The 17,026-nt window shown below is 63.4% G+C and overlaps 2 protein-coding genes and 1 long non-coding RNA gene across 4 annotated transcripts; 2 read left to right on the forward strand and 1 right to left on the reverse strand.

Annotated features, from left to right (window-relative positions):
• Positions 1-2,290: 2,290 nt before the first annotated feature.
• Positions 2,291-2,826, forward strand: LOC138682658 (uncharacterized). The gene is made up of 3 exons (XR_011322680.1): positions 2,291-2,360; positions 2,413-2,622; positions 2,697-2,826. It is a non-coding gene; the product is annotated as an uncharacterized lncRNA (long non-coding RNA).
• A 5-nt stretch (positions 2,827-2,831) lies between these two features.
• On the reverse strand, positions 2,832-15,925 carry NDRG2 (NDRG family member 2). Of its 2 annotated transcripts, XM_069773919.1 has the most exons (16): positions 15,861-15,925; positions 15,685-15,726; positions 12,786-12,891; positions 12,470-12,590; positions 10,761-10,823; positions 10,566-10,626; positions 10,254-10,340; positions 6,548-6,604; positions 5,733-5,827; positions 4,795-4,839; positions 4,624-4,675; positions 4,447-4,494; positions 4,319-4,354; positions 3,844-3,895; positions 3,672-3,710; positions 2,832-2,999 (listed from the first exon to the last, which is right to left on the reverse strand). In XM_069773919.1, the coding sequence occupies exons 2-16, from the start codon at positions 15,721-15,723 to the stop codon at positions 2,869-2,871; spliced, it is 1,032 nt and encodes a 343-aa protein (XP_069630020.1). In that variant the 5' UTR covers positions 15,724-15,726; positions 15,861-15,925; the 3' UTR covers positions 2,832-2,868. The 2 variants fall into 2 exon arrangements, with proteins under 2 accessions (XP_069630020.1, XP_069630021.1); XM_069773920.1 differs by lacking the exon at positions 3,672-3,710.
• Positions 13,187-14,482, forward strand: LOC138682588 (TIR domain-containing adapter molecule 1-like; the record flags this gene model as incomplete). Its single annotated transcript, XM_069773845.1, has 4 exons — positions 13,187-13,249; positions 13,798-13,852; positions 13,954-13,973; positions 14,477-14,482. Coding segments are annotated over 4 exons (144 nt in total), but the record flags the coding sequence as incomplete, so codon positions are not given.
• Positions 15,926-17,026: the final 1,101 nt, after the last annotated feature.

Consider the following 17,026-nt stretch of genomic DNA (forward strand, 5'->3'; position numbering starts at 1 on the left):
TGTCCTGATTGGACATCTCAGGTCCTCCCTCGCCGTGGTTGGTCAAGGCCGTGACGGAAATGCGGCGAGGCCTCTTGCATGGCATCCCAATGTGGCCTCCACCTCCCCAACATGGCCTCCTGCCCCCCAATTTCACCTCCTGCCCCCCAACTTCATTTCCTGCCCCCGAATTTGATCTCCTGCCCTCCAACATGGCCTCCTACCCCCCAACTTCTCCTCCTGACCCCAATTTGGTCTCCTGCCCCCCAACATGGCCTCCTGCCCCCCAACTTTGCTTTCTGCCCTCCAATTTGGTCTCCTGCCCCCCAAATTCACCTCCTGCCCTCCAAATTCACCTCCTGCCCCCCAACATGGCCTCCTGCCCCCAAATTCGCCTCCTGCCCCCCAAATTTGCCTCCTGCCCCTCAAATTCACCTCCTGCCCCCCAACATGGCCTCCTGCCCTCCAAATTCACCTCCTGCCCCCCAACATGGCCTCCTGCCCCCCAACTTCACCTCCTGCCTCCCAACATGGCCTCCTGCCCTCCAAATTCACCTCCTGCCCCCCAAATTCACCTCCTGCCCCCCAACATGGCCTCCTGCCCCCCAACTTCACCTCCTGCCTCCCAACATGGCCTCCTGCCCTCCAAATTCACCTCCTGCCCCCCAAATTCACCTCCTGCCCCCCAACATGGCCTCCTGCCCCCCAACTTCACCTCCTGCCTCCCAACATGGCCTCCTGCCCTCCAAATTCACCTCCTGCCCCCCAAATTCACCTCCTGCCCCCCAACATGGCCTCCTGCCCCCCAAATTCACCTCCTGCCCCCCAACATGGCCTCCTGCCCCCCAACTTCACCTCCTGCCTCCCAACATGGCCTCCTGCCCTCCAAATTCGCCTCCTGCCCCCCAACTTCACCTCCTGCCCCCCAACATGGCCTCCTGCCCCCTCCTGGGTGCCCCCTCAATGCGCATGCGCAGACCGGCTCGCTGAGGGGAGGGGGAGCGGCGCGGAGCCGTCGCGCATGCGCACAGCAGTTCCCGTAGGGGCGGGGGGAGCGCCCGCGCATGCGCAGACCGGCTCCGGTAGGGGCGGGGGAGCGGTGCCAAGCGGTCGCGCATGCGCAGACCGGCTCCGATAGGGGAGGGGGAGCGGCGCGGAGCGGTCGCGCATGCGCATAACAGTTCCTGTAGGGGCGGGGGGGAGAGAGCGCGGCGCGGTCGCGCATGCGCACACCTGCTTCGGTAGGGAGGGGGAGCGGCGCGGAGCGGTCGCGCATGCGCAGATCGGCTCCGATAGGGGAGGGGGAGTGGCGCGGAGCAGTCGCGCATGCGCAGACCGGCTCCGGGGTGGGAGGGGGAGCGGCGCGGGGTGTTCTGCGCATGCGCAGTGAGGGGCGGGGTCCCGCCGGTAACGGAGGGGAGGGCGGCGGCCTTTATTAACGGGGGGGGGCGGGGATTAAAGGTCACTTCCGGTGCTGGCAAGGCTGTCACTGCGGTGTCAGGGGTCAGAGGTCACTCCGGCGGAGGTGCAGGTCACGGGTTGTAGCGGGGGGGGGGGGAGGAACTGGGAGATACTGGGAGGAACTGGGAGATACTGGGGGGATCCCAGGGAGTGTTTGGGGGGGTACTGGGAGATACTGGGGCAGTTGGGAGAGTATTCGGGGTATACTGGGAGGGACTGGGAGGCACTGGGAGGCACTGGGGGTGGGCGGGGGGGGATTGGGGGGGTACTGGGAGGAACTGGGAGGCACTGGGAGTGCTGGGAGGGGGTCTAGGGGGGGATTGGGGGGTACTGGGAGGAACTGGGGGGTACTGGAGGGGTCCCAGAGGGGTTTGGGGGGGTACTGGGAGGCACTGGGGGGGTACTGGGGGGGTACTGGGGGGTCTGGGGGGGTCCTAGGGGGTGCTGAGGGGTACTGGGAGGCACTGGGAGATACTGGGGGGATCCCAGGGAGTGTTCGGGGGGGTACTGGGAGATACTGGGGCAGTTGGGAGAGTATTTGGGGCATACTGGGAGGTACTGGGAGGCACTGGGGGTGGGCAGGGGGGGATTGGGGGGTACTGGGAGGAACTGGGAGGTGCTGGGGAGGGACCCAGGGGGGGATTGGGGGGTACTGGGAGGAACTGGGAGGCACTGGGGGTGCTGGGAGGGGGTCTAGGGGGAGATTGGGGGGTACTGGGAGGAACTGGGGGGTACTGGAGGGGTCCCAGAGGGGTTTGAGGGGGTACTGGGAGGCACTGGGGGGGTACTGGGGCGGTACTGGGAGGCAGTGGGGGGGAACTGGGGGGTCTAGGGGGGGTCCTAGGGGGTGCTGAGGGGTACTGGGAGGCACTGGGAGATACTGGGGGGATCCCAGGGAGTGTTTGGGAGGGCACTGGGAGGTACTGGGGGTCACTGGGAGGTACTGGGGGGAGGTTGGGGGGGTACTGGGAGGCACTGGGGCAGTTGGGAGAGTATACGGGGCATACTGGGAGGTATTGGGGGTGGCACTGGGAGTCACTGGGAGGTACTGGGGGACCTAGAGGGGTTCTGCAGGGTGTTTGGGGGGTCACTGGGAGGGACTGGGAGGCACTGGGAGATACCGGGGGGGATCCCAGGGAGTGTTTGGGGGGGGCACTGGGAGATACTGGGGGTGACTGGGAGGTACTGGGGGGCGGATTGGAGGGGTACTGGGAGGGGTTGTGGAGTGCTGGGGGGGTACTGGGGGTTACTGGGAGGGACTGGGGAGGAATGGGGGGGGCCCAAGGGGTGTTTGGGGAGGGACTGGGGGGCACTGGGAGGGACTGGGGGCTCCTCAGGGTGTTCTCCGGGGGAGGCGGTTCTTCAGCGAGGGGCGGGGCAGGGCGGGGTTTGGGGGGGAGGGCGTGTCTTCCCCAGCTCCCCTCCGGTTTAGGGGGCGGGGGGGGCCCCGCCCGCGCTGCCGCGTGACAGGCTGCGGCCCCGCCCCCCCTCCCCCGCCCCGGCCCCGCCCAGGGAGGACGTGCGGGAACGGGAGAGACGCGTCATGGCCGACGCCGCCACTGCCGGGAGGGGAGGGGCCGGCGTCAGGGACACGCCCACACGCCCCCCAGACACACCCTCTTGCCCCACCCTTTGGCCACGCCCCCTCCGAGTCACGCCCACCCCCCCTGCTGCCTAGGGAGAGGGAAGAGCTGCCTCAAGCCACGCCCCAGCTCTCTGAGCCACGCCCCTTGTCATTAGACCACGCCCCTTGCCTTAGGCCACGCCCCCAGGCAAGCCCACCCGCGCCCCCAGCCAGTGAGGTTAGGGGTGTTCCAGGCCACGCCCCTGGTCTCTAAGCCACGCCCCAGTCTCTAAGCCACGCCCCATCCCTTTAGGCCACGCCACAGTGGGGTGTGCCAGGCCACGCCCAGAGATGTTAAGCCACGCCCCTGGCTCCTAGACCCTCCCGCCCCCTTAAGCCACACCCCCCACGGATGCCACGCCCCCAGTGGGGTTAGTGCAAAGCGGGTGGGGCAGACCACGCCCCCTAGTCGGAAGACCACGCCCCCCCGCCACACCCCCCAGTCCACGCCCCTCCCCCTGTGCACCACCCTGTTAGGGAGGAGGAGCCTGTGACATCACACGTGACCTCACACGGGGGTGGGGGGAGGGGGCGGTGCGGTCACACGTGGGTGGGGAAGGGGGGGTGTGGCCTCACGCGTGACATCACCGATGACATCACCCCCTACCTGACCCCACACGGCGCTGCCGGTCCAGGACGTGGGGGACTGGGGGGGGGGAGGGGGGGAGGAGGGGGCGGGGCATTACTGCTCCCCTCCGTGAATATTAACGAGCCCCCTCGTGACTATGAACGAGCCCGCTCATGAATATTAACGAGCCCCGCCCGGGGGCGTTACTCACTGTAGCCCATCCCCTGCACGAAGTACTTGAAGGCCTCCGTCAGCTTGGCCGGCTGCGGGGAGGGGGCGGGGCCTGGGGTCAAGGCCACGCCCTCCCGGCCACGCCCTCCCGGCCACGCCCAGCCCTCCTCAGGCCACGCCCAGCCCCTCGTTGGCCACGCCCCCCTCCTTTGCCGGGGGGGGGGAAGGGGCCCTCCCTGCCCTCAGGTACCGGTGACCTCTGACCCCCGTGACCTCTGACCCCCGTGACCTCTGACCCCGTGTGACCGCTGACCCGGTGACCTCTGACCCCAACCGCCTCCCGGTGACCCCGTGACCTCCCCGACCCCGCCTCGCCCCCTCCGTGACCCCTCCCACCCTGCCAGTCCCCTTCGACCCCCGATGACCTCTGACCCCCGACCTTTGACTTCGTGCCCCGCCCCCTGACCCCGCCCTATGACCTTTCCCTCCCTCCCGCCCGTGACCTCTGACCTCACCTGGGCGAGCTGGGGTTGGCCCCCTCCGTCAGCCATCTGCGAGAGAGTGGGCGGGGTCAGGGGGGTCAAAGGTCAGGGCGGGGTCAGAGGGCGGGGTCGGGGGTCGAAGGTCAGGGGTCAAAGGTCACCTTGAGGAAGGAGGTCTGCGTGGGGTCGAGCTTGGCGTTGCACTCCACCTGGGGGTGGGGGGCGGGGTCACGTGACCTCACGGGTGGGGTCAGCTGACCTCACCTGGGAGGGGTGCGGTCACATGACCCACCCCGGGGTCACCGGGGTGGGGTCAGGGGTCAAAGGTCGCGGCTCACCACGGCGTCCTCGTGGGGGGAGTTGTCGCCCACCACCAGCAGGACGGGGCAGCTGGGGGTCAGAGGTCAGGGCGGGGTCAGAGGTCAGGGCGGGGTCAGAGGTCAGGGCGGGGTCAGGGGTCGCCGCGGGGTCAGGGGTCGCCGCGGGGTCAGGGGTCAGAGGTCACTCACCGCAGGCTGCCGGCCCCGCTGCGCTCCAGGCCCAGGTCCCCGCGGCTGGGGGTGGGAGGGGGAGGGCTGGCACCAGTACAGACCAGTACGGACCAGCATGGACCAGTACGGACCAGTACAGACCAGCACGGGCCAGTGCAAACCAGTACGGGCCGGTACAGGCCAGTGTGGGCCAGTACAGACCAGTACAGACCCATATACACTGGTACAGATCAGTACGGACCAGTATAGACCAGTACAGACCAGTACAGAGCACTGCACCCCCAGTACGGACCAGTACAGAGCAGTATGGGCCAGTATGGACCAGTACAGACTGGTACCGACTAGTACAGACCAGTATGGTCCAGTATAGATCACTCGTGTCCCCTCCCAGTTCCCATCCAGTCCTTCCCAGTCCCCCCAGTATCTCCCAGTTCCCCCCAGTGCCCCCCCCAGTCCTTCCCAGTATCTCCCAGTTCCCCCCCCAGTGTCCCCCCCAGTCCTTCCCAGTTCCCCCCAGTCCCTCCCAGTGTCCCCCAGTATCTCACAGGTCAACCCAGTCCCCCCCCAGTTCACTCCCACTATCTCCCAGTCCCACCCAGTGCCCTCCCAGTACAGACCAGTGCCTCCCAGTCCTTCCCCAGTCCCCCCCAGTTCACTCCCAGTATACACCAGTCCCCCCGCAGTCCCCTTCCAGTCCCCCCCAGTATCTCCCAGTCCCCCCCAGTTCACTCCCAGTATACACCAGTCCCCCTGCAGTCCCCCCCAGTATCTCCCAGTCCCCCCCAGTTCACTCCCAGTATACACCAGTTCCCCCACAGTCCCTCCCAGCCCCTCCCAGTTCCCCAGTCCCCTCCCAGTTCCCTCCCAGTCCCTCCCAGTCCCCACATAGCCCCCTCCCAGGCCCTTCCAGTGCCCCCCAGTCCCCTCCCAGTACATCCCAGTATCCCCAGTCCCACCTGTTGTACATGGCCCACAGCAGGGGGGCGTTGGGCGTCGCCCCCAGCCGCTCCCGCCCCTCCCGCACCGGGGGAGGGGCGGCCGCCAGCTCCTCCTGGGGGGCGGGGCAGAGAGCGCTGCGACCCCCAAGTAACCCCCCGACCCATAAGTGCCCCCCCAGCCCCACAAGTGCCCCCTGGGACCCACAAGTGCCCCCCCAGCCCCATAAGTGCCCTCCGGGACCCATAAGTGCCCCCAAAGACCCACAAGTGCCCCCCCAGACCCATAACTGACCCCCCCCAGCCCCACAAGTGCCCCCTGGGACCCATAAGTGGTCTCTGGGACCCATAAGTGACCCCCAGCCCCATAAGTGCCCCCTGGGACCCATAAGTGCCCCCCGAGACCCATAACTGACCCCTTCCAGCCCCACAAGTGCCCCCAGGGACCCCCAAGTGTCTCCCCAGACCCATAACTGACCCCCCAGCCCCATAAGTGCCCCCTGGGACCCATAAGTGCCCCCTGGGACCCACAAGTGCCCCCCCAGACCCCCAAGTGCCTTTTTGGGACCCATAACTGACCCCCCCAGCCCCATAAGTGCCCCCTGGGACCCACAAGTGCCCCCTGGGACCCATAACTGACCCCCCCCAGCCCCACAAGTGCCCCCTGGGACCCACAAGTGCCCCCCCAGCCCCATAAGTGCCCTCCGGGACCCATAAGTGCCCCCAAAGACCCACAAGTGCCCCCTGGGACCCATAACTGACCCCCCCCAGCCCCACAAGTGCCCCCTGGGACCCATAAGTGACCCCCCCGACCCCCAAGTGCCCCCCAGCCCCACCTGGGTGAAGAGATGGGCCAGGATCATCTCGGTGGTGGAGGACGTCAGCCCCGACAGCTGCGGGTGGGGAGAGCACCCGTGGGACCCACGGCGACCCACGGCGACCCACAGGGACCCACAGGGACCCACAGGACCCACGGCGACCCATAGGGACCCACAGGGACCCACAGGACCCACGGCGACCCATAGGGACCCACAGGACCCACGGCGACCCATAGGGACCCACGGCGACCCATAGGGACCCACAGGGACCCACAGGACCCACGGCGACCCACAGGGACCCACAGGACCCATAGCGACCCATAGGGACCCATAGGAACCCACAGGGACCCACAGGACCCACGGCGACCCATAGGGACCCACGGGGACCCACAGCGACCCACAGGGACCCACAGGACCCACGGCGACCCATAGGGACCCACAGGGACCCACAGGACCCACGGCGACCCATAGGGACCCACAGGGACCCACAGGGACCCATGGCGACCCACGGCGACCCATAGGGACCCACGGGGACCCACGGGGACCCATAGGGACCCACAGCACCCACGGGGACCCATAGGGACCCACGGCGACCCACGGCGACCCATAGCGACCCATAGGGACCCACAGGGACCCATAGGGACCCACAGGACCCACAGTACCCATGGTGACCCATAGGGACCCACGGGGACCCATAGGGGCAGGGGGACCCATAGGTGACCCATAAGTGACCCATAAGGGCCCATAGGAACAGGGCGACCCACAAGTGACCCATAGGGACCCACAAGTGACCCATAAGTGACCCATAGGAGACCCATAGGGACCCATAGGAACAGGGCGACCCATAAGTGACCCATAGGAGACCCATAGGTGACCCATAGAGACCCACAAGTGACCCATAAGTGACCCACAGGAGACCCATAGGGACCCATAGGAACAAGACAACCCATAAGTGACCCATAGGAGACCCACAGGTGACCCATAAGGACCCACAGGGACAGAGCGACCCATAAGTGACCCACAGGAGACCCATAGGGACCCACAAGTGACCCATAGGGACCCATAGGGACAGAATGACCCATAGGTGACCCATAAGTGACCAATAGGAGACCCATAGGGACCCATAGGGACCCACAAGTGACCCATAAGTGACCCATAGGGACCCATAGGAACAGCGCGACCCATAAGTGACCCATAAGTGGCCCATAGGAGACCTATAGGGACCCACAAGTGACCCATAAGTGACGCATAGGAACAGCGCGACCCATAAGTGACCCATAGGAGACCTATAGGGACCCATAGGGACCCACAAGTGACCCATAAGTGACCCATAAGTGACCCATAGGAACAGCGTGACCCATAAGTGACCCATAAGTGACCAATAGGAGACCTATAGGGACCCACAAGTGACCCATAAGTGACCCATAAGTGGCCCATAGGAGACCTATAGGGACCCATAGGGACCCACAAGTGACCCATAAGTGACGCATAGGAACAGCGCGACCCATAAGTGACCCATAAGTGACCCATAGGAGACCTATAGGGACCCACAAGTGACCCATAAGTGACCCATAGGAACAGCGCGACCCATAAGTGACCCATAAGTGACCCATAGGAGACCTATAGGGACCCACAAGTGACCCATAAGTGACCCATAAGTGGCCCATAGGAGACCTATAGGGACCCACAAGTGACCCATAAGTGACCCATAAGTGGCCCATAGGAGACCTATAGGGACCCATAGGGACCCACAAGTGACCCATAAGTGACGCATAGGAACAGCGCGACCCATAAGTGACCCATAAGTGACCCATAGGAGACCTATAGGGACCCACAAGTGACCCATAAGTGACCCATAGGAACAGCGCGACCCATAAGTGACCCATAAGTGACCCATAAGTGACCCATAGGAACAGTGCGACCCATAAGTGACCCATAGGAGACCTATAGGGACCCATAGGGACCCACAAGTGACCCATAAGTGACCCATAAGTGACCCATAGGAACAGCGTGACCCATAAGTGACCCATAAGTGACCAATAGGAGACCTATAGGGACCCACAAGTGACCCATAAGTGACCCATAAGTGACCCATAGGAGACCTATAGGGACCCATAGGGACCCACAAGTGACCCATAAGTGACCCATAGGAACAGCGCGACCCACAAGTGACCCATAAGTGACCCATAGGAGACCTATAGGGACCCACAAGTGACCCATAAGTGACCCATAGGAACAGCGCGACCCATAAGTGACCCATAAGTGACCCATAGGAGACCTATAGGGACCCACAAGTGACCCATAAGTGACCCATAGGAACAGCGCGACCCATAAGTGACCCATAAGTGACCAATAGGAGACCTATAGGGACCCACAAGTGACCCATAAGTGACCCATAAGTGGCCCATAGGAGACCTATAGGGACCCATAGGGACCCACAAGTGACCCATAAGTGACCCATAGGAACAGCGCGACCCACAAGTGACCCATAAGTGACCCATAGGAGACCTATAGGGACCCACAAGTGACCCATAAGTGACCCATAGGAACAGCGCGACCCATAAGTGACCCATAAGTGACGCATAGGAACAGCGCGACCCATAAGTGACCCATAAGTGACCCATAGGAGACCTATAGGGACCCACAAGTGACCCATAAGTGACCCATAGGAACAGCGCGACCCATAAGTGACCCATAAGTGACCCATAAGTGACCCATAGGAACAGTGCGACCCATAAGTGACCCATAGGAGACCTATAGGGACCCATAGGGACCCACAAGTGACCCATAAGTGACCCATAAGTGACCCATAGGAACAGCGTGACCCATAAGTGACCCATAAGTGACCAATAGGAGACCTATAGGGACCCACAAGTGACCCATAAGTGACCCATAAGTGACCCATAGGAGACCTATAGGGACCCATAGGGACCCACAAGTGACCCATAAGTGACCCATAGGAACAGCGCGACCCACAAGTGACCCATAAGTGACCCATAGGAGACCTATAGGGACCCACAAGTGACCCATAAGTGACCCATAGGAACAGCGCGACCCATAAGTGACCCATAAGTGACCCATAGGAGACCTATAGGGACCCACAAGTGACCCATAAGTGACCCATAGGAACAGCGCGACCCATAAGTGACCCATAAGTGACCAATAGGAGACCTATAGGGACCCACAAGTGACCCATAAGTGACCCATAAGTGGCCCATAGGAGACCTATAGGGACCCATAGGGACCCACAAGTGACCCATAAGTGACCCATAGGAACAGCGCGACCCACAAGTGACCCATAAGTGACCCATAGGAGACCTATAGGGACCCACAAGTGACCCATAAGTGACCCATAGGAACAGCGCGACCCATAAGTGACCCATAAGTGACGCATAGGAACAGCGCGACCCATAAGTGACCCATAAGTGACCCATAGGAGACCTATAGGGACCCACAAGTGACCCATAAGTGACCCATAGGAACAGCGCGACCCATAAGTGACCCATAAGTGACCCATAGGAACAGCGCGACCCATAAGTGACCCATAAGTGACCCATAGGAGACCTATAGGGACCCATAGGGACCCACAAGTGACCCCTAGAGACCCGCAGGAGACCCCTAGGCCCCCACGGGGCCCAACCCCAAATGTCACCCTAAAGACCCGCCCCCTTTCTCGGCGCCCCGCCCTCCCTCCCCTTTTTTGGGCCCCCCCGGCCCCGCCCACCTTGTGCGCCGCCCAATCCATCCACCCCTTGGCGTGGGGGTCGATGTTGACGAGCACCAGCCCCTCCACCGCCTCGGGGTGCAGCAGCTGGGGGAGGGGAGGGGCAAAGGGGTGGAGTCAAACCCAGCCCCACCCACCCGCCCGCCCCATAGCGACCCGCCCCCAACCCCTCCCGACCCCCGGCGACCTCCCCAAAACCCCCTTCAAGCCCCGCCCCGCCCCCCCCAAATACCCCGTAACCCCTCCGAGACCCCTCCCCTTGCCCCGCCCCACCCTGCCCCGCCCTGCCCCGCCCTGCCCCGCCCCACTCACCCCAAACTTAGCCAAAACGAAGGCGCCGGCTCCCACCCCCATCCCGATGATGCTGGCGATGCTGAGGGCGGGGGAGGGGGGGGGAAGGGGTGGGTCACATTGGTCGCGACCCCTCGCCCCTCCCCCTCCGAGCCCCTAAGGGGGCGGGGCGAGGGAGGCCGCCCCTCCCCCGCCGTGGGGCGCCCCCCAACTTACTTGAGGTACTGGAGGATGCAGGGGATCATCTCGGCCAGTTGCTCCAGGGAGGGGTACTGGTACCTGTGGGGGGCGGGGCAGGGGGGCGGGGTCAAGGGGGGTGGGGTCGTGGGGTCAATGGGGGTCACGAGAGGTCAAGGGGAGGGGCCAAGGGGGTCAAAGGGGGGAGGCAAGGGGGTGAAGGCGCGGCACGAGGGGGGGAAAGGAGGGGGGCAGGATGGAGCGCGGGGGGGCGTTGGGGTCACTTAGGGGTCAGGGGGTCAAGGGGGGTCAACAGGGTCAACGGGGTCAAGAGGTCAACGGGGGTCAAGGGGTCAAGGGGGTGGGCAATGGGAGAAGGCGTGGCATGGGGGCGGGGTGTAGGCGGAGGGGGGCGAGATGGGGCGCAGGGGGGCGTTGGGGTCGATGAGGGGTCAAGGGGTCGGTCAGGGGTCAAGGGGTCAATCGGGGTCAACGGGGTCAAGCTCGGGCTTGGGGGGGTCGAGGGGGGTCAAGGGCCAACGGGGTGAGGGCGTGGCATGATGGGGTCAAGGAGGGGTCAAGGCGGGGGTCAACGGGGTCGAGGTGGGGCAGAGGGGGTCAATGGGGGTCAACGGGGTCAACTGGGAGGGTCAAAGGTCAAGGGGAGCAGAGGGGCAGGTTCTCGGGGGGTCAGTGGGGGTCACGGAAGGTCAATGGGGTCAAGGAAGGTCAAGGGGGGGTCAAGAAAGGTCATCGGGGTCAATGGAGGTCAACGGGGGTCAACCGGGGTCAACAGAGGGATCTTGGGGTCAACGGGGGGTCAACAAGGTCAACTGGGGGGTCGGTGAGGTCAACAGAGAGACAACAGGGTTAACTGGGGGGTCAGTGGGGTCAACTGGGGGTCAACAGGGTTCAGGGGGTCAACCGGGGGGTCAACGGGGTCAACTGGGGGTCAATGGGGTGAACTGGGGGGGTCAATGGGGTCAAAGGAGGGAGAACGGGGTCAACTGGGGGGTCAACGGGGTCAACTGGGGGTTAGTGGGTTGCAGTGGGTCAACGGGGTCAACTGGGAGGTCAACGGGGTCAACTGGGAGGTCAACGGGGTCAACTGGGAGGTCAATGGGGTCAACGGGGTCAACTGGGGGTTAGTGGGTTTCAGTGGGTCAACGGGGTCAACTGGGAGGTCAACGGGGTCAACTGGGAGGTCAGTGGGGTCAACTGGGTGGTCAGTGGGGTCAACTGGGGGGTCAACGGGGTCAACTGGGGGGTTGGTGGGGTTCAATGGGTCAACTGGGAGGTCAGTGGGATCAACTGGGGGGTCAGTGGGGTCAACTGGGAGGTCAGTGGGGTCAACTGGGAGGTCAACGGGGTCAACTGGGGGGTTGGTGGGGTTCAGTGGGTCAACTGGGAGGTCAGTGGGGTCAACTGGGGGGTCAATAGGGTCAACTGGGAGGTTGGCGGGGTCAACTGGGAGGTCAACGGGGTCAACTGGGGGGTTGGTGGGGTTCAGTGGGTCAACTGGGAGGTCAGTGGGGTCAACTGGGGGGTCAATAGGGTCAACTGGGAGGTTGGCGGGGTCAACTGGGAGGTCAGTGGGGTCAACTGGGAGGTCAATGGGGTCAACTGGGAGGTCAGCGGAAGCAGCAGTGGGTCCGGGGGGGGGGGGGGGGCAGGTCAGTGGGGCCAGGCGGAAGCGCTTTGGGGGGGTCAGAGGGCGGGGCAAGGGGGGGTGGGGCGGGGTCACCAACCCTGCGGGGTAGGGCGGGGCTCCTTCCTCCATGCCGGGCGGGTCCACGTGGACGACGAGGAAGTTCTTGACGATCTCGTGCATCTCGTGGTGGGCGAAGAGGGGGGCAAAACACGACTCGTCTGGGGGGGGGAGGGGCCAGGGGTGGGGGGAGGGGCGGGGATGCGGGACCCGCCCTCCGGGAGATTTTTTGGGGGGTGGGGGAGGGGCCGGGAAAGGGGGAGGGGGGAGGATGTGGGGGGCGGGGGGGGGCGCCTGGGAGAGATTGGGGGGGGGAGGGGCTGGGAAAGGAGGGGTGGGGGGAGGGGCGGACTCACGGGTGTGGCCGACGTCAGGGAAAGTGAGGAGGGCGGGGCGGGCGGGGCGGGGCGCGCCCACCAGGGTGACGTGGACGGCCCCGTAGGGCGTTTCTAAGACTGCCCCCTGCCGGGCGGGAGGACACGGGATTGGAGGGGTGGGGGTGGGGGGGGAGGGGCCTGAGCCCCACCCTTCCTCTGCCACGCCCCCAAATCCCGCCCTGAACCCCCAAAACACTCCCCCGAAGCCCCCAAAATCCCTCCCGGAACCCCTAAAATCCACCCAAAAATCCCCCCCTGGACCCCAAAACTGGGTCCTGAACCCCCCAAATCCCTCCCTGCCCCCCCCAAAACACCCCCCTGCCCCCCAAAATCCTCCCCTGCACCCCAAAAATCCCACCCTGGACCCCCAAATTCCCCCCTGGACCCCCAAATCCCACCCTGGACCCCCAAAATCACTCCCGGAACCCCCAAAATCCCACCCTGCACCCCCAAATTCCCCCCTGGAACCCCCAAAATCCCAACCTGGACCCCAAAAATCCCACCCTGCACCCCAAAATCACCCCCCTGCCCCCCAAAAATCCCACCCTGCACCCCCAAATTCCCCCCCAACCCCCAAAATCGCCCCCTGCACCCCAAAACTGGGTCCTGAACCCCCCCAATCCCTCCCTGCCCCCCCAAAATCACCCCCCTGCACCCCAAAAATCCCACCCTGCACCCCCAAATTCCCCCCTGGAACCCCCAAAATCCCCCCCTGCACCCCAAAACTGGGTCCTGAACCCCCCCAAATCCCACCCTGCCCCCCCAAAACCTGGCCATGAACCCCCAAAATCCCTCCCTGCCCCCCCCAAATACCTCCCTGCCCCCCCCAAAACACCCCCCTGCCCCCCAAAATCCTCCCCTGCACCCCAAAAATCCCACCCTGGACCCCCAAATTCCCCCCTGGACCCCCAAATCCCACCCTGGACCCCCAAAATCACTCCCGGAACCCCCAAAATCCCACCCTGCACCCCCAAATTCCCCCCCAACCCCCAAAATCGCCCCCTGCACCCCAAAATCCCACCCTGGACCCCAAAAATCCCACCCTGGACCCCCAAATTCCCCCCTGCACCCCCAAAATCCCACCCTGGACCCCCAGATTCCCCCCAACCCCCCAAAATCCCACTCTGGACCCCAAAAATCCCCCCCTGCACCCCAAAATCCCACCCTGCACCCCCAAATTCCCCCCTGGAACCCCCAAAATCCCAACCTGGACCCCAAAAATCCCACCCTGCACCCCAAAATCACCCTCCTGCACCCCAAAATCCCCCCCTGCACCCCAAAATCGCCCCCTGCACCCCCAAAATCCCACCCTGGACCCCTAAATTCCCCCCAACCCCCCAAAATCCCACTCTGGACCCCAAAAATCCCCCCCTGCACCCCAAAAATCCCCCCGTGTCCCCAAAACATCCCCCTGCACCCCAAAATTCCCCCCCTGCACCCCAAAAATCCACCCCCGCCCCCCAAAACTGGCCCCTGCAGAAAAAAAGGGTCATTTTTGCCCAAAATCGCTCATCCTGACCCCAAAATCCACCCGTTTATCCCCCAAATCGCCCTTTTCGCCCCCAAATTGCCCATTTATTCGCAAAATCGCCCCGTTGGCCCTAAAATCACTTATTTGGCCCCAAAATGGTCCCTTTCGCCCCCATTTATCGCTAAATTTGCCCATTTAGCCTTAAAATCGCTTATTTGACCCCAAAATCACCTGTTTTCCCCCCAAATTGCCCATTACGCCACAAAACTGTGTATTTGGCCCCAAAGTTGCCCGTTTCCCCCTAAAATCACCTGTTTATGCCTAAAATTGCCCCTTTCGCCCCCAAATTGCCCATTTATCCCCCAAATCCCCCCTTTATTCCCCAAATCGCCCATTTATCCCTAAAATTGCTTATTTGGCCCCAAAATCACCCATTCCCCCCCAAATTGCCCGTTTCTCCCCCAAATTGCCCATTCCCCCCCCAAAATTGCCCATTTATCCCCAAAATCGCCCATCTGGCCCCAAAATCACCCATTTGGCCCCAAAGTCACCCGTTTTCCCCCAAAATGGCAGATTTGGCCTCAAACTTGCCCATTTTCCCTTAAAATTGCGTATTTGGCCTCAAAATTGCCCATTTATCCTTAAAATTGCCCATTTATCCCCCAAATCCCCTGTTTAACCCCAAAATCACCCATTTGGCCTCCAAATTGCCCGTTTCCCCCCCAAAATCCCCCAGGTCTCCCCAAATTCACCCAATTCCCCCCCAAATTTCCCATTTATCCCCCAAACCCGCCCATTTGGCCCCCAAATTGCCCATTTCCCCCCCAAATTGCCCATTTGGCCCCAAAATTGTGTATTCAGCCCCCAAATTGCCCGTTTATCCCTAAAATTGCATATTTGGCCTCAAAATTGCCCGTTTTCCCCCCAAAATCCCCCACATCTTCCCAAATTCACCCAATTCCCCCTGAAATTTCCCATTTGTTCCCAAACTGGCCCATTTGGCCCCAAAATCACCCATTTTCGCCCCAAATTGCCCATTTATCCCTAAAATTGCATATTTGGCCTCAAAATTGCCCGTTTTCCCCCCAAAATCCCCCCCGTCTCCCCCAAATCCCCCGATTCCCCCCGAAATTTCCCATTTGTCCCCAAACTGGCCCATTTGGCCCCAAAATCGCCCGTTTTCCCCCCAAATTGCCCATTTGGCCTCAAAATTGTGTATTTGGCCCCCAAATTGCCCATTTTCCCCCCAAAATCGCCCATTTGGCCCCAAAATTTATTTTCGGCCCCCAAATCGCCCGTTTTCCCCCCAAACCGCCCGTTTTCCCCCCCCTTCCGAGTCCGACTCCGCCCCTCCCCCCCCGCCCCTCCCCCCTCCCGGACACCCTTTGGGGGGGGGAGGGGTCTCACCTTGGCCTCGGGGGGAGGGGCGGCCTCCTGGAGCTCCATAACCTGGGGTGGGGGGTGGGGGGAGGGGTGGGGGTCAAAGGTCACGACCCCACCCCCTTTTTCCCAGGGGTGGGGGAGGGGCAAGGGGGATTCCCCCCCTCCCCCCCCCCAAAAACCCCCCTCCGGGCCGCCCCTACCTGCCACCTTCACTCGCCTTTGCCGAAAACAGCCCCTCCCCCCACCGCCCCTCCCCCCACCCCCGCGGCCCCGCCCCCCACCCCCGCCCCTCCCCCCCGAGGCCCCTCCCCCCCTTCCAGGCAGGGAAAACCCCTCCCCCCCCCCCGAAAAGCCGGATTCCCCCGCCCCTCCCCCACCCCGCCCCTCCCCCCACCCCCGCCCCTCCCCCCGCAAAGCCCCATGGGAAGGGGGTGGGGGGAGGGGCGCGGCTATAAATAGCCCCGAGCGTGGGGGGAGGGGCCGGAACCGGACGCCCGGGTTCCCCTCCCCCCCCCTCCAATCACGCCACGCCGCTAATTAACGCGTTCATTGGTTAATTACCGGCGTGGGGGGGAGGACCCTCATTTGCATAATCGCCCCCTGGGTTCGTTCATTAAAACCCCGTTCCGGGAATTAATTAGCGGGGGGGGGAGGGGCTCAGGCTGGCCGGGGGAATCCTTGATCGCCGGGTTAATTAAGAGCGCCGAGCTCGTTAGTTATGCGCGGTCTTTAATTAGGGGGGATTAAAAGAGGGGGAGGGGTAATTAATGCCCGTGGTTAATTGAGGGGGGGGAGGGGTTTGGTCCCTGGGTGGGGGTGGGGCGCCCGGATGCCCCGGGCGGGGGGAGGGGAGGGGCATTGGTCCAAGGGGGGGGAGGGGAGGGGCTGAAGGGGGGGAGGGGCGTGGGCGGGGCGCGGGACGGACACGGGACGGACACGGATCAACACGGGATGGACACAAGACGGACACGGGATGGACACGGATCAACATGGGACGGACACGGGACGGACACGGGACGGACATGGATCAATGTGGGACAGACATGGGATGAACACGGGACAGACACGGACCAACACGAGATGGACATGGGATGGACACGGGATGGACACAGACCAACATGGCATGGACACGGGCCAGGCATGGGATGGACACGGATCGATGTGGGACGGTCATGGGATGGACACAGGACGGACATGGGACGGACACGGGATGGACACAGACCAACTTGGGACGGGCACGGGATGGACACGGATCAATGTGGGACGGACACGGCTCGACATGCAACGGGGACAGGATGGACACGGAACAGAGACGGGTCAACGCGGGACAGACACGGGACGGACACGGGACGGACACGGATTATTG

This window comes from Haliaeetus albicilla, chromosome 29, assembly GCF_947461875.1.
Source record: "Haliaeetus albicilla chromosome 29, bHalAlb1.1, whole genome shotgun sequence".
Taxonomy (NCBI): Eukaryota; Metazoa; Chordata; class Aves; order Accipitriformes; family Accipitridae; genus Haliaeetus; species Haliaeetus albicilla.